This window comes from Falco naumanni, chromosome 7 (genome assembly GCF_017639655.2).
Source record: "Falco naumanni isolate bFalNau1 chromosome 7, bFalNau1.pat, whole genome shotgun sequence".
In the NCBI taxonomy this organism is placed as follows: domain Eukaryota; kingdom Metazoa; phylum Chordata; class Aves; order Falconiformes; family Falconidae; genus Falco; species Falco naumanni.
In genome coordinates, this window is record NC_054060.1 from 63,525,422 (window position 1) to 63,551,716 (window position 26,295).

Genomic DNA, 26,295 nt, shown 5'->3' on the forward strand with positions numbered 1-26,295 from the left:
ACGTATTTATCTCGGAAGACGGGATGAGCGAAAAGGCCGGGATGCCGGCGCTTCCCTACGCGGCTGCTTTGTGCATCCCTCCCCCGGGGCCGGTGCCCCGCGCCGTGCGCGGCCACGCTGGAGCCGTGTTTATGAGGGCGCGGGTGCCCCCAGCCCCCCGAACCCCACCTCCCGCCGCGGCCGGGGGCGACGCGGGGCCGGGGCCTGCCCCGCCGGGGCGGCCCTTCCCGGCGCGGGGGCGGTGGCGGCCCCAGCCCGGCGGTGGGCACCGGCCCCAGCCCGCCGAGCAGCGGCCCCGCCGCCGCCGGTGCCGGCTTTTTGGCATCCCTAATCGCGGCTGGCCCCTGTGATTGGCTGCGCCGCTCTGACCCCGCTCGGGCTCCCGGCTGGGCGGATAAAAGGGGCCTGAGCCGGGGGCTCCCAGGCATTCCCGGAGCGGGCACCAGGGACCGCCGGCCGCAGCATGACGGGCAAAGCGGGCGCGGCGCTGGCCCCCAGCCTGCCCGGTAAGCCCAAGCCCGACGGCGCGGCCGCCGCCCCTGCCGCCCCGCCGCCGCCGCCTCCGCCGCCCCCCGCGGCGGGGGCCAAGCCCAGCTCCGGGCCCACCCCTCCCCGCTGCACCGGCTTCGGCATCCAGGAGATCCTGGGCTTGAACAAGGAGCCGCCGTCGCACCCTCGGGCCGCTCTGGACTCGCTGCCCGCCGGGCACCTGCTGGCGGCCCGCTCCGTGCTCAGCCCCGCCGGGGTGGGCGGCGTGGGCATGGGGCTACTGGGGGCTGGCGGCATCCCCGGCTTCTACACCCAGCCCACCTTCCTAGAGGTGCTCTCCGACCCCCAGAGCGTCCACCTGCAGCCCCTGGCCCGGGCCCCCGGGCAGCTGGACAGCAGCCAGACGGCCAGCTCAGGTAGGCACGTCCCCGCTCCCCGGGGACCCCGCCGCGCCCCGCCAGCGCCGCCGGCAGCCCCCGGCAGCCGCCGGCAACCGGCGCCCCGGCGGAAGGCCCCGTGCCCGGCGGCGGAGCGGCGATTTCGTTTCGGTCCCGAGGAGGAGGACGGCGGGCGGCCGGCACAGTATTCCTCCTCCGTCCGGGGCCGCGGCCGCGTTGCAGTGGCACGGCCAGGGGCGCCCGGCCCCGGAGAGCGCGGAGCCCCGGCGGAGCGGCTGCTCCGCGGCCCCAACTCGTTGCCGGGGAATTACGGCCGCTCGGCGTCCCTTCCCTAGACGGCAGCGGCCGGCCGCAGCCCTGCCCGCAGGCCCCGCGTTCAGGCTGCCTCGGGTCCCCCCGGAGCGGCCAGGCGGCAGCGCCCGGCCCCGGCGCCGGGGGCACCCCCCAGCCTCCTCCCGGGAGCGGCCGGGGCCGTCCGAGGCGGTGCCGGGCCCGGGCTGTGCCCTGTGCCCGCCGCCCCCGCCAGCAGCAGGGCCCGCCGAGCGGCACGGCGCCGGGGCCGGGCGGGTGGCGGAGCGCCGCGGGCAGGAGCGGGCCGGAGCGCGGGGCCAGCCCCGGCCGCCGCGGGCACAGCTGCGCGCACCGACATTCGGGTCCCGGTTCCGTCCCTGGCTGCTCCTTCGGGGTGAAGCCGGCGTCGCCCTGCCCGTAACGTCGCCGACCGGGGCAGCCCGGGGGAGCGAGGGGCCAAGGGCAGACAACCGGTCCTCCCGGGATTTTTTTTTAATTATTATTATTTTTTCTGGTAGCTCCATAAACCTCAGTTTCTCCCTCCCCGCTCCGGTGTTTCTGCGGGGAAGCCCGGGATTCCCGGGCTGGGGAAGGCGGCCGCGGGTGCCCGGCGGCGGGGAGGGGGCTGCAGCGGCCCCATTTTCCTACGGTTTGTTGAGCTTGCGGGGCTCTGCATTTTTGCAGCGAGACAACGGCAGCCCCGGCAAAACGACTCCGGGGGAGAGTGGGGAGAACGGGAGCCCGGTCCCGGCCCGGAGCCTTCCTTGGCGGGGGCGGATCGCCCCGAGCCGCCCGGACCGGCACCGGCGGCGGGAGCGGGAGCAGCGCTGGGGCCGCGCCGGGCTGGAGGGAGCGGCCAGCGGCGGGCCCCGTCCGCGGCGCGATCGCAACGAAACCTTCGGCCGGAGCCGCCGGAGGGAGCGAAGCCGCCGGGCCCGGCCCTACCCGGGGGTCTCCGGCCGGCAGGGAGCCCCAGCCCACCGCCGCTGCCTGTCTCTCCGCAGATTCCGAGGATGTCTCCTCCAGCGACCGGAAAATGTCTAAATCCTCCCTAAACCAGAGCAAGAAACGAAAGAAGAGGCGGCACAGGTAAGCGAGCGGCCGCCCCCTCGCCGGCTCCCGCCGCTCCCTCCCCAGGGCACCGGACACCGGGGAGCCCGGCCGGCCCGACGTCCCCCGGCCCGGAGAGCAATACCCCTCCCGGCACCGGCCACCCGAGAGCCCCGGCGCCCCTGCGGCTTCTCCCCAGGGCCCTTTCCTTTTTTCTTTCTCCCCATCCAAAATAAACGGGATTTGGGGACCTGCCTGTAGGGAGCGGGGGCATCAGCCACAGGTGGCATTTTATTTCATTTTTCTGCTTGCGGATCCAGGTATCCCGAGCCGCAAAGCCAAGCGGCCCGGGAGCATCTGGCCGGGATGCGGATCACCGGTGTTCAAGGGGAGAAAAAAATAGCATCAACCCGTCCAAAATAATCAAACCCATCCCCAATCTTAATGTTGCAATCTTAATACTGGCTGCCAGCAAGAGACATTTTCTATCCATTATTTAAGTATTTTGTTACTTATAAATAAATGTTTTGCCGATAGATTAGTTGGGAATCAGACACAGCCTGCAGAGAAGCTGGAAAAAGCTGGTGAAATGGTTAAGGAAACGAAGATCCACTGGGGAGATCCGGAGGGGATTCGGTTTCCCCTCGGGAAGGGTCAGGGTAATAGACTTTGCCTGACTTCTCCCACAGTTAAAATGCAGCTGGATTGCCTGCACCTTATAAACAGGAACGAAAATTCTCGTGCTGGGTTCTGGCATTGCTGTGGCCGGAGGGTCAGGACAAAGGAAGGCCAGACACCATCCACCGAGGGTGATTTAGGAATAATTAAATCAATCCTGCCACGATGCGGGAAGGGTGGATTAAAAGATGCCCCAGTGAAAGCGGAGCAGGATGCGGCGCAGAAGGAGACCGAGCATCCCAGGGGATGTCCTGCTATGGGTGTGCAACAGGAGGCTTGGTCTGGAGGGCTCATCCCAAATCCGGGGTCCCTCCCCCGGGAAATGCTCCAGTCTGGGTGCTCTCCGGTAAATACGGGTTCGTTTTCTTTGTGGACTGGACAGGGCTGGGTGAAAACACAGCAGGGGCTGGTGTACATACAGGTCGCGGTTTGGATGGAAGAGAGGAAACGAAATTCAGATTTATTTTCAGTTCTGGACAGAAACAGACCTGCAACATCTAGCTGTAGTTGTGTATTCTGCACTAAACGGTTAAGACCTCTAGTACCAAGAAAGGGTTGGGAGGTGACAGGCCACTGGTCTGCAGATAGCTGCAGGATAGGAACACCGAAAGGGATAGTGGATTGTGGATTGCCAAAGGGAAAGGGGTGAGAGCTAAAAGGGGGAAACTTCAGCTGGATGCCAGGTAAAACCCTCCCGCCAGTGAGCCTTGCTGGGCTTTGGTGCTCTGGTCGGAGGAGGGTGGAGGGGAAGGTTTGAAATTTAAACTGGATCAAAATGGGATTCTTTTTTTTTATTATTATTTTTTTTTGCGGTCCGACAGAGAGAAAATACACGAGTTAATGTGCCTCTGCTGTCCCTAGAGTTCACAGATTTTTCGGAGCTGAAGGAAAACTGTTTGAAAAGAGAATGGATTTGAGAGTGAATTTAAAGGAGGGTCTGATTGCAGGCAGGTCCCTTGCATTTGCATGCTGCTTTTGTTAGTAACGTTATCGATCTGGTGGAATCCTTTCGATTCGGAAGAGCGGAGGATATTTCTGAGATTTTCTGTTTATGCTCTCTGGAATTGTAGGGCTTTTCTGAAATTCAGATGTATTTCAGAAAAAGACTTTTTTTTCCTCTTTCCTTTCCCCTTCTGGGAGGTACATGTTTCTTAGTTTGATAATATATTTATACGTTTACTTTGAACAAAGGCTGCAATTCCTTGTTGGGGTTTTTTTTGGTTGGTTTTTTTCTTCTTCTTCCCCCCCCCCCCCCCCCTTCGAGTGTTGTTAGCTTCTAATCAAAAAATGCGTTTTGTTTACCAGGGGGGTTGGAAGGTGGGAGTTTTAACCCTCGGGGGAGTGGAAGTGGTCCAAGACTTCTCATCCTTCCCCTGGAGAAGGGCTTTCATCCGTCTCGGCTTTCCAGCTGCTGATTTTTCAATTTGGTTGTCCCAAGCCGGGAACTGGCTGCGCAGAGGCGGGTTGGGCTGCTGCCCGCCCAGGGCGGTCCAGGAGGATTTCTAGAGGATAATGGGGTAATGCAAACTGGCAGGGAGCAGCTAATGGGATATCGGAGTGGAAGCCAGCAGGGTGAAGGCAGAGGAAGGGAGCTGACACTAGTGAAAAGCAGTGGGGAGCAGAGTGGATAAAACCTTTGGAGGATTCAGCCAAGGACCAGGGCTCCCGAGGAGGATTATTTGCTCATGGAAATTGAAGAGGCTGAGGACTGGCAGCTGGGGAAGGGCTCAGCACCTCTCCAGACAGGGTGCTGGGGGGATGCTGGTTTATCTCAGTGTGACTATCAAAGGGTTAAGAAACCTCTGGATGCAAGAGAAGGAGGGGGGTGTTTTTAAGCCAGGCCAGGGGTGGATGTGCTGTTGTAGGGGGGCTCTGAGAGAGGGACACCCCCAGGACCCTCACGAGAGGCAGCGGAGTCTGAGATGTAAGAGCAGCTGCCATCTGCGGGTGCTCGCTGCTGGGGAGGGACTGTCTCCAGAGGCAAGTCCCTGAAAGGGAAGGTGATTTGTAACTGTTCAAAGCGCTGTCTTCTGGCATTTTCTGGTTCTCCTTTCACCCTGGCACCTGACCTTTTGTTCACAGAAACATGGGAGATGGGGGGAAAAGCTATGTGTTTGCAGGTTACCCAGGTTTCTGTAGCTTCTGTGTCCCTGTCTCTGACTCTTCATCAGCTTTGCTGCTTCTTCTTGTGTTTTTTGATCAAAGAGTTTTACTCCCCTCAGGACAATCTTCACATCCTACCAACTGGAGGAGCTGGAAAAGGCCTTCAACGAGGCTCACTATCCTGACGTATATGCTAGAGAGATGTTGGCCATGAAAACAGAGTTGCCAGAAGACAGGATACAGGTAATCATATCTCTTGGATCCCCTTATCCTGCTCCTCTCAGCCTTGTTCATCCCTCCCTGAAGAAAAGACAGCAGCAGGGGAGGGCTGACACTGCTCTGAATAAACCTCCCCAGGCTGTCTACTCCCCTGCTTTCAATGGGTAGGCAGCCAGATCTTGGCAGATTCGGATCTGTTGTGTGTCGACCTGTGCTGTACGTTGGTGTGTTGTACCAGTGATTTGGGATATGCATAACAGAGGGAATTCTAAATCATTGAAGGGGAGCTGGTCTGCAAGGAAAGACCACAGCATTTCGAGGTGTCGGTGGCACAGGCAAGAAGACAACCTCCTGCAGACCGGGTCTGGGTGGGCAGTGTGGGAAGGGAAGAGCTCATCTCTGCTCCTTTGGGCACAGGAGGATGCACAGGGATGTTGTAGGCAGCTAGGACCGCAGTGTGGGAATGATGGGTGAGTCCCAGTGAGGTGTTTGCACCATCTCTGCACTTTCACTGCATTTGCCTCTTCAAGTGAAGCTTCCTTGAAAGTTTCTGGAGATAAATTTTGTTAATGATTTTTAATGTTTTGGGGTTTAATTGCATGCCAGTCCTCTTGTGCCACTGTGAGGAGGTAGAAGGAGGTGGCGTGGAGTATCGCCGCTGTGTGGTGAATCCTCCGGTGGTAGGGAGCAGCCTGAGCTGCGGAGCTGTGCCAGCTCCAGCCTTTGGTGTGCGTGGAGCCAGTATGCAAGCAATCATTACAGCCCCGAAAGCCAGAGAAGATGTACAGCTGCTGTGTACAGCGCAGGAGGCACAGTGTGCTTGGACAGAACAAACGTGACGCTCACAAAGGCGGACTCCAGCAGCTTCTGCTGCCTCCCTCCTCCCCGTGCCCTGCTCCCACCAGGCGGCTGCACAAGGCGCAGGGCTGTAATGGCCAAGCCTTGAACCCATTTTTGCTGGTGCAGGTGATGTTTCTTGACTGGCTGGGGGTTAAACTGGCCTGGTCCCCTGCACAGTGGCAGTAGCCACCTCTGTGCCTGCTGCATAGGAGTTTCTATAAGAGGCATTGGCCTGAGTGCCACGTGGTGTTGGGAGCATCTTGGTTTCCCTGGTTCCTTCTCCTGCTCAGTCTCTTGTGCATGCCCAGCACCTCCCAGTCTGTGGAAGGTAGCTCAGAGGGTACTTAGCAAGACAACACTGATGCTGGAAGCTGCTGAGGCATAACCCTGTGCAGGGACTGGGAGATGCTCCTAAACAAAAGTGCAGCCCTTTTCCCCTCAGTCCTGAGCCCCCCTCTCACCGCCCTCATTCTTGTGCTCAATCAAGAGTGACGTTTTTATAAAAGCAAGTTGTTCTTCTTATCCTGTTGTGCTGGCAGGACTCCTGCTGACCTAACAGCTTGTAGATAACCTGCATGCTGGCAGGATTTCCACCGGTCTTCAGAAATGATGGCCCATCATCTGAAATCCTACCTGACATATTAGGATTTTGCTCTGAGCAACAGGCCCTGATGCTCTGCCTCTAGAGAGAGTGAACTGGGTGGAGGGTCACTTCTGCACACGCAAGCCTGTAGAGCATCAAGTGAAAAGGGGAGAGACCTGTCTGGAGTTTAGTGTTGCCTGCACCCACCATGTGATGCTGGGCTGGAAAGAATATCCTTTGGTTTCCCATAAAGGACCTTTCCAAGGAAGAGGTTCATCTAGTGGCACAGTGTATGTTGAACCGCAGAGGCACCATTTCTCTGGCCAGAGCTGAGGGCCATAGGGGTGAGGTGGAGGGAGATGTGGTGGCAGACAGCGCAGAGCTGGACACTGCATGCACTGCTTCAGCATCTGGAGCATCCTGCTAGTGCTGAGACTCTAGTCTCGCTCTAATGTTCTATCTGATTTGGAAGTGAAATAGTGGCTAACGTATCTTAGCTGTCACTGACTTGCTGCCAGCATGTTACTCATCATCTGGCTAATGAACAACTGCCTGCTCTTTCTGTGCTGCAGTTTTTAAACCGAAGGAGTGCTCTTTACTGTGACTCCTCTGCCCTAGAGATCATGTTAGACTTGGACAGCAGAAATACCCCATGATGTGGCTGTTCTGAACATCACATGTTGCTGATGGTGCACATATTCCAGGAGAAAGTGCCTGTGATTAACACTTTTGCTCATGACAAACAGCAGAATTTCTGTGGCATCTGTTGTGTGAGAGCATAAGCATCCTGCGAGAGTGAGCATCAGGGTCACGTAGGAGTCCCGAGCACCACTGATCTTTCCCATGGGTCAGCACCTGATTGTCCCTTACCACATGTTCTATGAAGTTTCCTTGTCCATACCTTTTTGTGTGTCACAAGCCATGACAAGATGATTCCCAGCCTTGGTCATGCTTCTTGATATTTCACCTTGTGCTCCTTTTTGACTTCAGCCCCTTTTGTACAAGTCTAATTCTTTCCCCCTTGCTATGATGTTCACGCTCTTTAAATACATTTAAGCTGTTTCTTCTCCTGGCTGTCACTTTTGGTTGTCGTCATCGCTTCAGCAAGCTGTGATGATCTTTTCTTAAATCATTCTTCATAAATCTCACGCTAGTCTTAATCATGTGGCTGCTCTTCTGCAAAGCCCATCGTGCCTGCCAGTCTTCCTGGAGGTAAGGGACCACATGCCTGCAGCCGCAGGTGGGGTGTGTTCACAGCAGTTCAGCTGGACTTCTGAGTCCTTGCAGAAACACCCTTGGATTAGCAATGGTCTACTTGCTTCCATATTTACTTCTTTCTATTTATCTAATTCAGCCACTTCAAGCCTTTTTTAGACAGTTTTGTTTTTGGGGTTTTTTTTTTGTCCCTTCAGTGTTCTGGATTTCATATGACATTTTATTAACTGTGGCTAACAGGCATAGTAACAGCCTTACCAGCCCTAAGTTCCAGCCCTGAGTGAGCCTGGCAAGAGGTGGATGTTGGAAAAGAATATGAGAGCAGGGCAGCTACCTAGTGATACTCACTGAGTACTTTGACAGCCCCCTGGGATTCTGAACACATGTAAATATCTTAATATACTGCAGCAAGAAGTTCTGCAGCAGAACTGCACAAGTGAAATAAATCTTGCTTTGAATCTATTAGCATCATTTCATGCCCCTTGGAAGAGACAGCTGACAATGAATCTTTATTCTCTTCTTCATAATATTTATAATTTCATGCCACGGTATTTATTTTTTTTCTTGCAGGAGTTTCTAACTGCTCAAAGGAGTTCTGTATTTTTGCCTTTTCATTGTAGCTTGCGGTTCCTCCCATTTTTCAACATTGTTCTCTCCCTCTTGTAGGTCATTAATGAAAGTGTTTTCTTAGATTTTTGTGAGCATCACATGCTGTGGACTTTTACAGCATTTCTTGTGGGTTCCAACTGGCTCCACACCTAAGAGTGATATCTACCCCTTATTTTCATTCATGGAATTATTTCTCAGGAGGTAGTAGTCAAAGAGAAAGTAAATCACCTATGAAATTCAATATGAAAGTGAAATTCAAAGAGTGCAATTGAGAGAAAGATATATAGGAACTGCTTGCATGTAAAACCTTCAGCAGAACACTACAAATAGCCATCAGAGGCCGAGAAAGTTATTGGTTTGAGAGAACATTGGATTCAGGAAAAAATATTCAAACCTTCCATTTAAAGCGAGGATGAAAGTGTATTTTTTTTCAAGGCAGCACTCTTCCACATTGCATGCATCTTCCTCCCATATGGAGCTGACTGCTCCTGGTAGGAACATGAGCATCCTCTCATTGGGCAATGTGGGAAAAGAATTTAATTTCCCTAGTGAGACACTTTGCACAAGTCAGACCAGGTGTCACTGGGGCCATTTTGCAAGATATTGAAAAAGACTGCATTAATCAATGTATTTGAAAGAATACTCAGAAGTGTTGAAGTGCCTCTATTAGAATAAACGCAGACCGTTCTGTAAAGTCCAGGTGAGCTAAGTAGGTTTGTGTGGGGAAGTATATCCTTAACAGATGAATTGAAGTATTCAAAATGGCCTTAAGCTGACAAGTGTTCTGACACCTGACTTAAATCAGTGTGTTCCTCATAACAGATGCTCTTAAGTATAATGTGTAGATTTTAGATAAGTGATCCCTATTGAATTTATTATGTGACAGTTCCAGACTTTGAACACCAGTATCTGCAATATTAAAGTTCAGTAACAGTTTGATTTGGGATTATTGAAACGACTGTGTATGTGTGTCATTACAGTATGTCTCCTACTGATCCAAAAAATTGATTAATCAGTATTTCCAAAAAATAAGATCTTGACTGCCATTGTGGGGACATTAGATTTACCTTTTAAGGGAACTAATCAATTAAAAAAGAGAATAAAAATTCTAAAAATTGTCAGTTCTTGTTGTTAAATGACTGTATGGTAATCATGTGGATGAAGAATTTTGGGACAATTATTCACACAAGTAAAATTACTCACATAAGCAAAAGGAACCCCAAGGAGATGCTGGTGCTATGTGCGAGGAGTGGGGATTGTCTGTGTATCCAGCAAGCTCTGTCAGGCAGCTAAAGGGGTCAATTTTGGCTAAAAACAAACCAAAGCCAACTAAAACCCTAACTGAAAATGTATTGTTTTAGCTTCCATCAGATTAACACATTTCAGCATTGCTGTGTAGCCCTTTAGGAATTGAATGCGGATGGAGGAATCAGGAGGGATGGCCCTTCGGAGGGAAGCATTTGTACCAAGAGTATTTTTTCATAACAAGAGGCTTACCTTGCTTCAGTTTTGCAAAAACATTCTGTATTTAGAGGTGAACGTAATTTGGAAAGGTGCGAGGAACCTGTATTGCACAGAGCAAGAGCTCAGGAGAGAATGCACGGAGACCCCTCAAGAAACAAGATAGAAAGTGTGAAGGAAAAATTGGTTTATGCAGCTTTAGCAGCCCTGTCTTCTCCCTCTGCCGCCAGCTTTTCCTGCTTGCTGCGGAGCGTTGAGTTGTGGTCCTAATCCCACGGTGTAAACGCGGAACGGGGCTGATTGCTCCATGCAGTTGCTGACCTTTCCTGAATCTGTGCCTGGAATGGCCACCAAGGGATTTCCTAGTGCTGCAGAAAGTAGTGGTGGTGGTGTTTTTTCAAAGCTTATGCTCGTCACTATTACTCTCAGTAAGTGAGGTCCTGTCTATTCTTGCTAAAACTTTGGGTGACACGCTTAGAAGAGAGAAAGGCCAGCTCGAGGCGCGGTGCCAGCAGGTTCCCACCTCTCTATGCAGCACCTTCATGGAGATCATATAGCTGGAGGGAAATTAGCAGAGCGATCAAGGGGGGTGCAGGTACATTATCAGGGTGATAGAGAAGCTGGAAGTGTTGCTGCTGCATGAGCCAACCATTTCAATATTTTAATTTTTTTTTTTTAAGAATGCTGCAAGAAGTTAATCATGAAATAGAGCTGCGCAGCTAGTGCTGGCTACCTTTGCCAATAATTACTGAGCACTCGGGCGAGCCGTGGCAGTGTGATACCAGATAAGGGTCATTAACTCCCCCTATGCTTTTAGAAATGTAGGAAGTGTACAAGTGAGAGTAATAAAACTAATCAAACTTACTGGCTTGGTGAGAATATTATTATGAGTGTTTCTCATGGCGTATGGTGCATCTCTGCCTCCATGTCTTTAATTGGTACGTGAGGAGTTCATCCACTTTGCTGCCTCTTCAATAACATGCTTGTTCAGTTGATCTAAATTCATATTCATTTCCATTTTTCAATTAAGAGTTATTTAATTTGGCCCTTTCTGTAATGGAGTGTTTTCATTACCCTTTATCTATGGCCCGTTTGCAGTCCATGTGCTAGAACTTTACAAGTTAATTACCAGAGCTGCAAACAGAGGGGCTGGGTGATGGGCAAGAGCAGGGGCCCAGGCAAGCCTTCCCGAAGGGATTACTGTCTGGAAAGTCTTCGGACAGAGGAAGAAAATGTGGCAGGATACAGGAGGGAAAACGAAGGGCTGGGAACATCTCTTCAGGTGCAGGTTGCCTGCCCAGCTTGTGCGTTTTATTCTGCTACAGCTGGGGCTGTAGATGCAGTTTAAAAGGTGTTTTTTCAGTGCAGCAATGGAGCTATAGAGTTATGAGTTTTTTGTATACCCGGGTACCACTTTATCCCTTTATGTTTAGTCCCTGAGTTGCTTCAGCCAGCTTTAGCCACTGGCCAATTTTCTGTATGGGACAAAAAAACCCAAATAAAACCAAACTCACCCATCCTTGCCTTTGCTCTGTTCCTTGCAAGATGTTTCTGGCTGCCGCAGCATAAAGGACAGTGTGATTTTGGTGTGCTCCTCCACCGTATCGGGAGGGAGATGGGGCTTTACAGTGACAGCTCCTTCAATTTCTCCACGGTTTGGAGATGCCGTCACCAAGGATCAGACACCCCCAAGTGCTGGAGCACTTAAGCTCCCTGTGAGAGGAAAGACAGGCAGGCAGCGAAATGTGCTGTAGCCCATTGCTGCATCGGAGTGCCTTGGCAAAGACAAAGGACAATGAGGAATGGCTCTGCAGGCTTAATGCTTAATGTGACAACTCTTCCCCACGTTTATCCCCCTATTTTCTTAACAACAGTAGGTTAAGGGTAATGCTTCTCCAAGTTAGCTTAGGCACTGCAGTTCCTCGATCGCTTAAGCTCTTCTGGAAATCTACCCGAAATCTCTGTGCTGGGAACACTTGCATTCACTCCTTCTTTTAATGATGAACTTTCTTTTCTCTCTTCTGATACTGCTGTGGTTTTTCGCAATGGATTTAAAAGAAATAATTGGGCAGCCTAGCAAATTCAATAGTTAATTCCCCTCCAGCCTTAGGATGCCTGGCAGAGGGACCAGCTGATGGCTGTGTGTTCAGGTTTTCCTTTAATGACCTTTTATTATAAAGTTTTCTTCCTTTCCTGACTTTGAATAGAGATTTTTTTTAACAGTTCAATAACAGAGGCACTTTAGAGACACGGTTAATTTACTCTCCCCTTTATTTCTTAATGGATCTATTTTTCTCTCTAGTGTTTATCTTTTACCCTGATAGATCTCAACAAGTTCTTCTGATTCTTCTCTGGCAGCACGAACATCCTCTGCCTTTTCCTTGCCCTTCTTTGTGGGTGGCGTTCTGCAAGCCAGTGCAGTGTTGAGAAGTCTAGTCCTCAACAGACTTACGGATGACCCTGATCTCCACACGTGTGAGGTTGGCAGGTTTGTCTGTGGAGCAGGAAAGAGAAACCGAGTTGGAGAATGAACTGTTGCTACAATATCTTACAGCAAAGGTGGTTTCTAGAGACCGCCTTCATCTGAGGCTGTGAGAAAGCATCAGGTGCTCTTCTGGCTACTCTCAGTGGTGTTGCCCTGGGAGCAGCAAGAGGTGTTAGGCTTAGGACTTGCCGAGTGTGAGAAGCACAGTTTCTCCCTACTTTCTGCCTCAGTGGGTTTCTGTTAGGCTCCTGACTGTCTGAGCAAAGGCAGAGCTGAAGCTTTGGCTAGTAGTTATAAGAGCTTTCAGCTGCAGCTTTCTCTGCAAATTCCTAGCAAGGAAACACAAGTGAAGCATTGCTTAGAGCTGGTCACCTTCCTGTGGCTTAGAGAAAGGCCCATGGCATGCATGTTGCCCATTCATAAACATGGGGATTATGTCCCCTCTGTTGACTAGAAGTGACCTGCTGACTGACTCCTGCCTGCCTGGAGCTAACCTGCTACCATGTGGATGAGCAGCAGCACTTTGCCAGGCTGGGTGAGCCCGTATCCGTGTTGCTCAGCCAGGCCAGTGCCACCAGGCTGCCCACCCATGCCTCTGGGAAGTTCCAACTCACCTGCAGCTGCAGGGTCAGCAGGGAAGTACCTTCTCATCCGTGCTACTCTCTCCTCTCTAAAGGCACTGCTTGGCTCACCTCTGGGGAGCTGAACCACGAGTGTTGTTGGGAAACAACCCCTTGGAAGGATCTAGCCAACCCATCCATGTAAATGTACATGATGACTATGTGCCGGTCACTGTTCCAAGATAATTTGTTTTATGTCCACCAGGGGTTTCTGGTATCTCTAGGTCTCTTTGGATCTTTGGCTTCACTGCCATCCTTCCAACTCAGAGTCCCCCATGACTGCCATTACAGTACCCCACCGTTTCTTAGACGATTGTGAATTTGTTGAGGTTATATGGTGACCATGACTGAGATCAAGGCTTCAGTGGCTAAGTGACAACTGAGGGAGGGTCCCCGCCTGGGTGATCTTGGCTTGGGTGAACTAAGCATGGGGGATACCTGGGAATGTCCTGGTGAGCTCGGTGTGCTGCCCTGGTGCGAGCAGCGTCCAGGAGCGGGTTGCATGTTGCCAGCTCTGCAGGTCACACCATTAGCTGTGCCGCGCACTAGCCCAAGCTGACAGTGTTGGCTGCAGGTGTCAGTGCCACAGCAGCGGCCAGGGCCTGCAGCAAGAGTCTTCTGCAGCTGTAAGGTGTCATGTGAAAACTCCTGGAGTCATCAATTACCAAAAAAAGTTTAAGGGTACACAGGGCTGAGGTACATGTAGAGATAGGAGCAGACACATGGTAGGAGTAGAGTGCTGAAGGGCCACCCCAGTGCAGCCAACATAACTGCCAGCTCTGACCTCTTGGGTGGTGGTCGGGGACAGAGCATGGTTCCGGCTGGGTCTTTGGCTGTGGTGGTCCTCCTCCTTCCCCAGATTCCCGACAGCCTAGTGAAGGATTTGCTGAGGTTGGGTGATTAGATATCTCTTATTGCATGAGGCAAGGAATTGCAAACAACATCCTTACCGTGTATCTTCCTAAGGGAAGATTGTAAAAGACTACAACTTCCTCCTTCTGGTGCTCAGTCCAAGCTGCTGCGTGGGAACTTATTACAACATGTTGCAATATATTTTAATACCTAACACATTTCTGTAGGTATCTTCCAGCTAAGGCTTCAACGCACCAAGAGTTCCTGTGCATTGGTGAGCCTGTGCTGTAGCTCTCAGGGGGCTTTGTGGGCTGCCCCCCTACAAAAGCCTTATCTTGGGAAGTGGTGGGCACCAGGTAGTGCTGTAGATACCATCTCCTGCTGGTGCACAGCCTCTGGCTCCTACATTTTTTTCTGGAAAACCCCAGAGCACAAGTTTGCCCTTTGCTCTGTGTGTATTAATAAAGGAAAGGGCAACATCCAGCTGCTTCTGGCATGCAAGGGACAGCCCCAGAGCATGGGCAGTGCTCCACAGCCTCTGAGGAAGGCTGGCATCCCAAGCTCTGATTTTGGTGCCCATTGAAAAGCACCATGAAGGGAATGTGACATTTCTTCTCCGAGTGCTCTGTCTTGCCTTGCTGTAACGCGAAAGTGATAATATGGTATGTCCCCACATGGTCACAGGGTTCATCGCATATGGATGCTTATGAAGACCTATGCTAAAGTTTCCTCTGTGCCAGAGGACCTGCAGAACAGGGGGGAAAAGGAAGCAAAATGAAATTACACAGGCAGGATAGCAGCTTGGTTAACAGAGCCAGGCATTGTGAGCACCCAAAGGATGGTGTGCAGTATCACCCTTTGTGACAATGACAAATATCTCCCTGGGTTTGTGTGGACTAGGATGACAGGTGCACTCTCACCAAGCTTTCATGTGACTATGAAGCACCCACGACTCTGATGTTTTTCCTGGTTTTCAATTAGCATTAGGAAAAGGGGAATTTGGGTGTTTATCTGCCATGTCCCAGCATCTGGCAGCTTATATGGAGCTGTAGCTCCAGCTAACCTGCTGGTCAGCTGGCATCATGGTCTGGCCGTGATGAAATCAATGTCTCAAACTGCATTTGCTGTGCAGATGTGTTGCACAGATCAAGCGTGTGCTGAACCACTGATCTCACTATACCTACCATGCACGTTGTGTGCACACTTTTCCTTTGGGGAAGGTGGGAGCCCTACACCTGATGATGTTCTCCACTCTTTGAAGGTTACAACAAGTGAGAAAACATGTCACCACATGAGGTGACAAGGCCAGGTGAAAACCTCAGATTTGCCAAGGGGACACAGCTGAAGACCTGTTCCCTGGTCAAAAGGGATTTTACAGCTTTGGCTGCATAAAGTCAGATAAATTGCAGTAAGTAGCAATACTTGGCCTGCATAGTGCTTTTAAGAGCACAATTCAGCAGGCCTGGTGGCACGTGGCACAGTAATAGCATGTACATTTTTGTGCGTGCCATATTGAGCTCATATTCAATTGTGCCCTGTGCTAGTTTAGCTTAGAGGAGGCTCAAGCTTGGATGAACCATCATGTCTTTGCTTGAGAGGGACAAGTACTGTCTCCCTGTCTCACTGAGCTCATCTCACTATGTCTGGTTGGACCCATGAGCTGGGTGCATCAGACATGATGCCAGCTATTACCAGGAAGGGCTCTTGCCGTGCTGTATATGGGAAAAGCTCTTTCTAATGTGAGCTCAGAAAGCTCTTTCCCAGTGTTTAGTAAGAGGAGGGATGATGAGTCCTGCAATCAGCCATGCAGCCCATGTGCAACCTTTACTGCTCTCATTTAGCTTCATACCCACTTTACACCAGCCATAGAAAGTGATGTCACCATAAACGGTGCCCATAATTTTGACATTACATTTGAAAAGACAGCAGTAAACCATTTCCAGGCTTATGCAAGTGGTGCAGTCTCCACCAGCAGCCTGGGGACAGGAAACTTTCCCGAGGTGATTGCTACAGGGGAGGGATTTGAGGAAGTCCCAGAACCCAGTCAGACCTTACACTCTTGTGGCACTTCATTAAAAAGCCCCAGGGCCCATAAATGCAGATGGGGCCATGGTCCATGGAAGGTATGAGGCCATTCTTTGCAGTGCTGACAACCTCAGATGCAACCCTGCCAGGGCCACCAGCCCTGTCCGATACGAGGGTGAGAACACGGCTGTTTTTTCAAAGGAAGTTTTCAATTTGACTGCTCTCATTGTAGAGTCTTGCGTTGGAAAGAAAGGCGGTAGAAAGGGAGATGTGTAGTTGTCAGGAAGAACTGTGTGCTGGGATGGCAGCAAGGTCCTGGGCATGGGGGTGAGCTGGAGGTGTTCTCTGGTCTGCAGCAGGACCCACCAAAGAGCTTCAAGTGGGGAAGTGACAGTTATGCTGCTGGGCATGATTTTAGGAGCAGCGTTCTGCTGTAAGGGGGATGGTGGGTCTGACCAGTTTTTTTTACTCCAGAAGAGGGGAAACCAGTATGCAGACAGAGGTATGAGGAGCTTGCACTGAGAAACAGCTCCTCTGTGCCGATGCATTGCTGTGCTTACAGAGAGGATCAGTCCAAAGCAGCACGGTGGGGAAAGGGACAAAAGCAACTACAGAGTGTTGGTGTAGATGTCTGAATGTTTTCCATGGCAGTAAATGCTACAGTGGGAAGAGATCTGGTGGATGAATGTGAGAAGTTCCGCTTCTGCACAGTTCAGCCCGAGATGTCTGGATCCCTGGGAGAAGGGCATGGTGCTGGATGGACACGAGTGTGTTGGGTCAGAAAGCCACCAGCACCATCACATCAGGTGGGACCATGACAGCAGATTACAACCCAAGGCAATGTCACAGGAGAAGTCCAGAAAGCTCCCAGGCTGCCTGGCTGGGCAGGACAGGGTTTCTCTGCTGTGTCCTCACTTGAAGAGCTCAGTTTCAGAAATGGCTTCTTTTCGGGGATCGTACAGTGTGACAGCTTGGCTCCCTGAAGCTGAAGGTTTGCTCCAGGGGAATTATCAGACAGCATGGAAGAAGTGCTGTTAGTCCGTGGGCAGGGAACATGGTCTCAGAGTTGTTGCTGGAGGAATTGGGATTTTGGCCCTTGCCTTAGTTGCTGGCTTGCCAACAGCCGTGTGTGGCTGCTCCCTGCAGCCTGGCGAATGCATGTGCTGGTGGGGCGAGTAGCCGGTGTGTCCATGTGTCTGTGTACGTGTGTCTGTGCCTGTGTGGACGTGCATGTGTGTCTGTGCATGTGTGGACATGCATGTGTGGATGTGCATGTGTGGACGTGCATGTGTGTCTGTGCATGTGTGCCTGTGCATGTGCGCCTGTACATGTGCGTCTGTGCATGTGTGGACATGCATGTGTGGACGTGCATGTGTGTCTGTGCATGTGTGTCTGTGCATGTGTGTCTGTGCACGTGTGGACATGCATGTGTGTCTGTGCATGTGTGGACGTGCATTTGCTTGTGGCCATCTAGTGGACATTGCAGCGTGCACTGCTTTGGGCTGGGACCATCCTGTGCTCCGTATTGCTCGTTATTTGAAAGACTCCTGTCGAAATGCTATGTCAAAGGCAGCGTGTGAGATTTGGTGAAGCAAAAATTCCCCATTACCTAGGCCAGAATTTTCCTTTAAGAGATGAGGAATGCTTGGACAGGGAAAATAACATTTTTTAATTAGAAAGACAAAAAAAGGTCACTACCAATCCTTCTGTCTGTGTGCCCCAGCTTGAAAAGTAGCAGTCAAGAAGACAAGTGTAACCAGTGAAAATTTTAGGTTGAAACAATACAGAAACAATACCCAGTAACTCCCTAGATGCTTTAAAACATCCCTTTGCTAATTCAGATCCCTGGCTCACGGCCAGCCTCAGGGCGATTTCTCTCTTTAGCAGACAATGTTTCAGGAGCTGATTAGGTAAACAAACTAACTAACATGATGAATGCGAATAACAAGGACACATCGAGTCTCACATCTCTTTGCAAAATGAGAGATTCCTACTACTACAATTTGCTCTTCTGCATCATCAATAATCCAAAGAAGTATCCATCATAATTTGTGGTTCAGAGGAGGGAACTGGCAAGAATAACCTTGCCAGTCTTGACTCCGAAATGCTGCAACCCTGTGGTGGAGCACAAAGGGCCTCAACTTTAATTGCTTTGGGCAGTGGGCACTGAGGGTGAGAACTAGATGATGATTAAGGTTAAAAACATCCCCATTTATAAGGCTTTGCAATACTGCTGATTTTGGTAAGGGAGCCTCAAAAGAACAGGCACGTGGAACAAAGATCCAGGAGATGACACTGAAGGTGCTAGTGTTTGCTGCTCTCTTGGTTCATAGACTGTGGCTGCTCTTGGAGGAGACGGGTCAGTGGGATTGGAGTGTGATGCTCAGCTCTAACCAAATGATAGAGATTGAGCTGATGGGCAGGTCCTCTCTGAGAGAGGTGTTACATTACCACCCTCTGTTTTTCTGCTTTAAATTGAGAGCAGGTTTTGCAAGGTGATGGATTTGGGTCTTGCAGCTTTTCTATGCCTAGAAGACCAAAATCCATGGATATGGAAGAGCCTGTGGTTTCTGCAGGGTGTGCAGGCATACCTAACCGGCAGCATGCAATCTGCAGTGAGCATCACCTTCTCCTGCTGCTGGTGCACGGAGGGTGTCTGGCAGCCTTCTCAGAGGTGTGCTTGGCTGCTGCCCCGGCTCCCCACAGCAGTGACTGTCCCAGATCCAGCACTTGGTGTGCCAAGGACAGCACTTGCAGAGCCTCAGGAGCACCCCAGGAGAGGGCTTTGGGCTGCTAAACAGCAAACGTGCATGCATGGCCTGAACTTAGATGCTAACTCATCCGGTGGATAGCAAGACAAACCTGTCCTCTTTACTCTGTTGTCTGTGTTTTGAGGATAGGGTTCTTGGAACAAGCTTCCCATGTTTCACAGAAGGTGCTTGTGTGATAATAAAAAGCTGTAAATCATCTTAAGATGTAGCACATTGGCCCAAAAGACACCTCTGTGCATCAGGTTGTGATAGCTTTGTACAAACATCTGATGTGCTTCATTCTAAAATTAATCACAAGATTTCACCATCGCTCATGAAGTGGTGGAAGCACAAACGCTGTCTTTTCACCATACCCTGGGCTGTGCAACAAAGAGCCAGATGAAAGCAAGTGAGAAGGCAGGCGTGTGGTACACAGCCATGTCAATAAAGCATTTCACAAAGCTGAGCTGATACACGTGGTGGGAAGGGACAAGAGGAAACGCGGACAAACCTAAACATCGCTTGAAGCAGACTGAATTTTACAGAGCCAGAGGAAGTTGTACAGTAGGCATCTCCAATCAAAGACAACAAGCAGCCAAGGAAGACACGGAATACCAAAACCATGAGTAAAATGTAAGTGTAAGGGCAAAACCCTCTCCAGGAAAAGTGAGGTGCCAATAATACATAACTGCATACTTGGAAGTTGTAGCTGATGTACCAACACAGCCAAAAATACCTCAGAATTGCTAAAACTGATGTGTAATTCAGCTCAGAATCAAGGCACAGGAAAATTTTGGTAACATCAAGAAATTTGAAGCAAGCAGTGAGATCTTCTCCCAAAAGAAATCCCCACTGACAGCGTCATCTGAATGAGGGCAAAATCCCAAGAACAGGTCACGGTGAATAATTCTGTTGATCTGAAATGACGTGGGGGCTGCCGCTGCCCTGCTGAGCTCTTCCCTCTGAGCTCCTCTGGACAGGCTTGTGGCAGAGGTGTGGGCTGGGGTCTATCCCAGCAATATTCAGCACTGAGCACCATTGGTTTCACGCAGCTTCATGCCTGAGATGAAGATAGGGCTCCTGGTATTAAAGCAAGATGGTCAGTCCTCCTGATTTCTGTTCTTCTAGAAATACTAGGATTTCAGATTTTCCTTTTTCCTAGTGAAAACCAAGAGGAAAAGCCCGTCAAATGACAAAAAGTGGTTTGGGAAATCTCAGAATGATCTTACTGAGGTGTTGATGTCATTTTGATTTTCCCATTTGGCTTTAAAGCATAGATTCTGCATGTCTTAGGAGGCTGAGATTAAAATACAGCATTCAGAAGAAAGTCATAGATAATTTTGATTACACTTCCACTGGCCGGATGCAGTTTTTCCTGTGTGATTGAATCAGCATTTTTTGATTGAAAATTTTCCATCAGCTCAAATCAAAACTGGGCTGCCAGCTGGCAAAGCTTCTGCTGGCTCTGACATTCACGTGGCCCTGCCGTGGGAAAGGGGATGCTGCAGGGCAGCAGGTTTAGTGGCAGTGGGCAGCGCTGAGGCAGGCTGAGACCTGGTGGGGAGAAGGGCAGGGGAGCATGAGGCACGGGAGAAGATGTTTGGGGCATCAAGGCAGGAGGGAGGGGAAAGGGAGAGGTGGCAAAAGCATCAGTGAAGAGGTAGCAGGGTAAAAGAGGATTGAGGAGAGTTTAAAAAGTTACCCACTTGGTACTTAATGGAAAAATCTCTTCTTGGCTGAGATCCCTGTGTGGCAACTGGTGACAAAAACAGCTGTGCAAAGCCAAGCCCTGCAGGCTGCTCTGGGTACATGGAAAGGTGTCACTGCAGCCCTGGAACAGGGCAGATTTGCCAGTGCCAGCTCCTGGGTTGTGCAGGAATTTCTCCGTAAGCCAGGGAAGACAGAGAGGAGTTAGTTCTGTGGCAAGAGATGTGACTGGACTGGTTTATCCAGGGCAGAACAGGCAGGGTCCCTTTCCTGGCCCCGCTGGGGTGAGCTGCCCCCTCACAGCATGGAGGTGACAGGGGTGGCTGCCCCATCACCCCGGTCTGGTGGGTGAGAAGGAACCGCAGGGGTCTGTGCTGAGGCTGGAGCAGAGCGAGCCAGTCCCAAGGCTCTGAGGGTGGGAGGAGCGCATGGCCTGGAGCGAGCGACCCTGCCAGCATCCTGCTGACCGCACAACCAGGCAGACCCGTGTGTCACAGGCATGGAGGAACGGGCGGAGAGAGGGAGCTGTGTGCTCCTGAGGGTCATTGCTCAGGCCCAGGTGGATTTGCAGCCATCCATGGTCCAGGGGTTACACATCGGCAGTATGAAAGTGTAAATCAGACTGCTTATCATGCAGAGGAGGTGATTTGTGGTGAAGCAGCTGGGCTGTAAAATCCCCTCTGACATGCACAGAGTGTCTTCTGCTGGGAGAAGCTGGGATCACAGCCGCTGGGACCACCACACTGCCCAGCCCACAGAGCTCCCTGTGGGACCAGGCCAGCCAGGCTCCCAGGAATGGTCAAGGCTGGCTGTCACCAGCGCTAGCAGCCCACCCACCTGCCCTGCAGCTCTGGCAGTTCCCCTCTGCACAGGTAGAAGAGATGAGCTTGCCTTGCCAGCTGGGAGCAGGACATCACTCCGCGGCATCGGTCTCGTGGTCCCCCCAGCAGAGGTGGGGGTTTGCCCCAGTCCCCCAGTGCTCCCCACCACAGCCTGAGCTCCCCCACAGCTGCGGGTGGTGGGGACAAGAGAGGGTTAAGCTGTCAGCTCTGTAATGTTAAACAGGTGTCAAAGGCACCTCCATATATCTGCAGATTGAAATCAAATTCTTTGCAGTATAAAAAGATAAATTACCCAGGCGATTCCCGCCTCATCCCACTCATCAGGCCAGCGCCAGACGGCAAGCAATTTTTTTTTTTAATGTGCTAACGACCTAATCAAGCAATCAAGTCGGAGAAGATTGCGGAGTGACCCCGAGCATCCATCTGCCAGAGAGACCCTGCCATTCATTTCCATTCTGCCGTATACTTTCCGGGAAAGGGAGGGAAAAAAATAGAAAAGAAAAAAAAATCCTAAACAAATTAACACCCAATTTTCTGTGAGTCTAATTAGTTAAATGAGGAGGTGTTTGGGGTGTCCGTGGGGAGGGAGGGGCTGCCTCTTGGAGAGGGGCCTGGTAACTCCATGGCATTAATTAGCGCAGGTCAATGGCGTGGTTCCCTGGGGACCAGCTGCTTTAATTTCCCGTGATATTTCAGTGCCTGAGGCCCATCGATTCAAACTGAAATTAACTTATTTTTCAATCAGGCCTGGGCTGCCCCTGGGGCTGACTCTTCCTTTGCCTCCTTCTGAATAGACCTCAAGCAATTTTTCATCTAAAGCTGATGCCTCTGCTTGGTGGGAAGGGAGGGGAGCTGGGGAGGGAGGAGGGCGAGGGAGACAAGAGGAATGGAAATCGGAGAGAGAGCGCTAATAGATTTCTGCGAGCATCCCCCCCACCCCCGCCCCACCATCACCGCCCGCCTCTCTGCTCGCTGCCCCCCAGGTCACAGCTCAGAGATTATTCTGCCAATTTTCTGAGAAGATGAGGGGCTTTTCAAACTGGGAATTCAGGGCGAAGCGCACAGATCAGCTTCCCCCTTCTCCCACCTCTCCCGAGCATCCGCCCCCATCCCAGCCCTCCCCGCAGGCACCGCTGCCCGCAGCCCTGTGCTGCAGCGCAGACACCCAGTAAATAATGAAAGAAAATCCCAGGCACGAGACCCAAAAGCCACTAGGAAAAGACACCGTGATGGCAAATTAATTACATCCTGCGGAGAGGGCTGGGACCTGCTCTCATACTTGGCCCTCACCACTCGTGCAAGGAAGGAAGGGAGAGATACGCAGCGGCTGTTGCGTGGGGGAAGAGGTCGCAGTGCTTTCAGGATGAGCATCCATGCATCCGACTTCATGCCGCTGCAGAAGCACACAGGTGTTCCCGTGGGGGAAGAGGACTGACACACCTTCTCCCCAGAATCAACCCATGTCCCTCCTTGTCGCCTGCCCCAGGTTTGGTTCCAGAACCGCCGGGCCAAATGGCGGAAGAGGGAGAAGTGCTGGGGCAGGAGCAGCGTGATGGCTGAGTACGGGCTCTACGGTGCAATGGTACGTCACTCCATCCCGCTGCCCGAGTCCATCCTCAAGTCTGCCAAGGACGGCATCATGGAGTCCTGCGCCCCTTGGCTCCTGGGTAAGAGAGCAGCCACCTTCACGGGGGATGGCGAGCGGGTCGAGATGCAGTGGGGGTGATGCGAGGGAGAAATCAGAGCCATATGGAAAACATGGGTGGAGGGCAGTGGGGCAAGGTCTCCCCGCCCCGCCCCCCCTCCATCCCCTGTTCCCCAGCGGCCCTTGGCAGTAGGGTCTGACTGCTCATCCCAGATCCCTTGCTGGTCCTTGAATCCTGACCTGCGAGACCTGGCTGGGGCAGGAATTTTCCCCCATGCTCAGGCTGGCCTCCTGTGCCACGAGCATCCCTTGTGCCCAGCCCTGGAGCTGGGGCTCCCACCGGTGCCCAAGGCAGCAGGTCATCCCACTCTGACTCCCCCAGCCCTGTCACGCTGTGTGGGGAGCCGGGACCCTCAAATGCCCTCTCCTTGCCCCACATCCCAGTGCAAGCACCCTGCTCCCTCCTTCTGCTCTCGGCACCTGGGGGAGCTGCATTTCTGCCTGGTTTCGCTTGCTTTTCTGTGCAGACATGGAGGTAGCAGCCACCCTACTATGCTCCTGCTCTTTGCTTCCCGCTTTCTGACCTTTCAGGCTGGTTCTGCCCCAAAACTAGTGTCTGGCTTCTTGACGGTGGGCTGTCCTGTCCTTCCATCTGTGTGAAACTGAGAGAGGCAGAGGGGTGGGTTGTGCGAGGAGCGGGTTGACACAGGAACAGGCGATGGGGGAAGCTCCCTCCCCAACCTCTGTGTAGCTCAGGCAGCTTGTGCTGCTGTCTGAGACCCTTGTCCCCACACGGGGACAAGTTAGCTTTAGGTTCACAGAAAGAAATGAAGGGGAGAGCGATTACAGAGCTTTGGGGCAGCCCTGAGGCCACGGATGGCAGGCTGGGCTGCCCCAGCAGGCAGCTGCCTTGCCTGGGCTGCCCTCGCCGTGACTGCTGCGTGAAGCGAGGGTTTCTGCTTTTCCTTAATTCTGGCCTCTCTTTATCTTTGCTGTTTTCAGTTCAAGATGGCTTTCCCATGCCCAGGCGCTTTTCTAAACCCGAATACCAACAATTCTTTTTAGGGATGCACAAAAAGTCTCTGGAGGCAGCGGCTGAGGCGGGGAGGAAGACGGAGGTGGAGCGCCAGGCCCTGCCTAAGCTTGACAAGGGTGACAAGGAGGAGAGGGGGCCCGATCCCAAAACCACCATTTCCCAGGAGGAACTGAGAGAAAACAGCATTGCTGCCCTCAGGGCCAAAGCTCAGGAGCACAGCACCAAAGTCCTGGGGACCATCGCCGGGGACACCCCGGCCCCAGGCAGGAAGCCGGAGACAGGGGAGGAGGCAGCAGCGGCGGAGGATGAGAGACAGATGGAGAAGTTGAACTCGTTGCAGAAGGAAGAGAAGCTGATCTAGGGGAGGAAGAGGTGGCGGAAGCCAGCCCCAACAGACACTGTGTCCTCTGGGGGCCGCGCTCCCCCTCGGACCGCCAGGCCCCCCCGGCTGCCCCTGCCGGGGAGCAGGGCCCTGGTCTCTGCATTTGGGGCTGCCTGGCAGGGGTGCCCCCACCTGCTCCCCTCGAGCATACCCCTGCCCCTCGCTCCTCTGCCCCGCTGGGCCTTCCTCACCCCCTCGCCCCTTCCTTTTGGGGTACTGGGAAGTGTCCCATCGTCATCATCACCCAAGTGGACACGGAGGGTCTGGGCCCCTCTGGCCTCGCTGACCAGCTCCAGGGCTCTCTCCTGCTCCAGCCCCAGCCCCCATCTGCCATCTCTGAGCGAGCCTGTCCCCTGCCACCATGCCCTCCCTGGTGCACGTCTCTCCCCAGTGCTGCCCAGGCCCCTTCCCACGGCACCCTGTCCCACCATGCCCCAGGCAGACCCACCACCTTCCCCCAGCCATCACCTCTGCCTCTGGCCCACGTGGGACAAGCCCACGGCAGCATTTGTATGACATGGTGACTCTCCATCCAGGGTGGTTTGCACCTTCTGCTCATCTCTCCCCACCTGGCGCTGGGGTCTGGTGGGAGGGGGCCGCAGCTTCAGAGCAGTTGAGTTTTGCCTCCATTTGGCAGGAAAAAAGCAGGTTTAGCCTGTGGACACGACACCCTGGTCCCACCTGGCACCCCGAGATGCGGCCCCAGCCCACATTGCTGGCTCCTGCAGGGCTGGCCACCACAGCCAGGTCTGGCTCTGCCCCGAACGCCAAAGCCCTGCGCCCCTGCAGAGGGGCTGAATGGCAAATTTATTTACTGAATACATTATTCCAGGTGAGACAACAACAGCCGCCCAATGTATTTGCTGAATTAAATTTGTCCAGCTCACCCTCTGAGTGTTAAAGGGAATGACAGCCATGCACACCCACCCCGATTACACCCCGTAACGTGTACATACGTATCCCAGCTTGCCCCACACGAGTACATGCAGACCCACACAGCCAAACTTACTCCATGGTACCATCACCTTCCCATCCCGGTAAGGTGCTATTCCCCCCCGAAAGCCGTAGGACAGTGACTTCCAGGTGACCCTTCTGTCCTGCTTTCAGCTGTGAGCACCCTTTCCCCAGAGCTACTGTTTTTCTTCTGTCAACGGTTAAGCCCCTCCATCCTGCCCTTGTTTGTCTTTGTCCCCCAGTCGTTTGACGTGTTAGATGATAGCCCATGGTGTGTAAATAATGTATATACAGTGAGAAAAGAATTCAGTATTGAGGTGTTTGAGATATGGAGCTGTAACAACTTCTAGTCATCCAGCATCTGTGATTTATGTGCCATTTTCTGTAAAGATATGAACCAGAATAAAACTAAATGGGAATACTGTGTATGAGTCTGGTCACTGATGTTCAGGGAGGATGAATTCCGCCGGAGCTGAGAAGGGGGTTGGATGTCAGGCCGTGGCCTGAGGTGGGAGCTCCAAAGCGGCTCAGGGAGGTCTGCACCTTCGCGTCCATCTCCACCCCCCAGGCATGGAGAACGACGGGGCTTGGGTGCTGTTCTCCCTTTGTGGTGAAAGACAACTGCTTGTTGCTGGGGCAGAAGTTGGGCATCGTGGCATACATCAGAGAATGAGGCATTTCAGCATCCAAAACAGCCTGGTGCTGCGGGTCGCTGTAGAGGAATTACAGAGGAAAGGCGGCAGGTTAATTAACATTGATAATATACAGCTCTGGGCTTGCTTCAGCGGCGGTGGGTTGGCTGACATGGATAATGTGCAGCTGTGGCTGGTTCCTGCTAAGTAGTTAAATAGCTCTAGGGGGTATAGAAGAGAAGGACCATATGAAGAGAAGCATTGGATGAAAGAGAGACCTGGAAGAAGTAGAGGGAGGGGAGAGAGTGTGTTCTGGATGTAGGAGAGGCCCCTGGAAAAAGCAGGGGGCCTGGATGAGAAGAGATGAGACTGGCTGGAAGAAGAGCCTGGACAAGAAAGAATCTGGATGCAGCGGAGGCAAGAAGCAGG

General features: G+C 52.4%; 1 protein-coding gene across 2 annotated transcripts; it reads left to right on the forward strand.

The window, feature by feature from the left end:
- Positions 1 to 281: 281 nt before the first annotated feature.
- VSX2 (visual system homeobox 2) lies at positions 282 to 25,653 on the forward strand. Of its 2 annotated transcripts, none has more exons than XM_040600472.1 (5): positions 282 to 905; positions 2,183 to 2,267; positions 5,129 to 5,252; positions 22,704 to 22,884; positions 23,865 to 25,653. In XM_040600472.1, exons 1-5 carry the CDS (start codon positions 464 to 466, stop codon positions 24,257 to 24,259), a joined length of 1,227 nt encoding a protein of 408 aa, XP_040456406.1. In that variant the 5' UTR covers positions 282 to 463; the 3' UTR covers positions 24,260 to 25,653. The 2 variants fall into 2 exon arrangements, with proteins under 2 accessions (XP_040456406.1, XP_040456407.1); XM_040600473.1 differs by having other exon boundaries at positions 290 to 905; positions 23,928 to 25,653.
- The last annotated feature ends 642 nt before the right edge of the window (positions 25,654 to 26,295 follow it).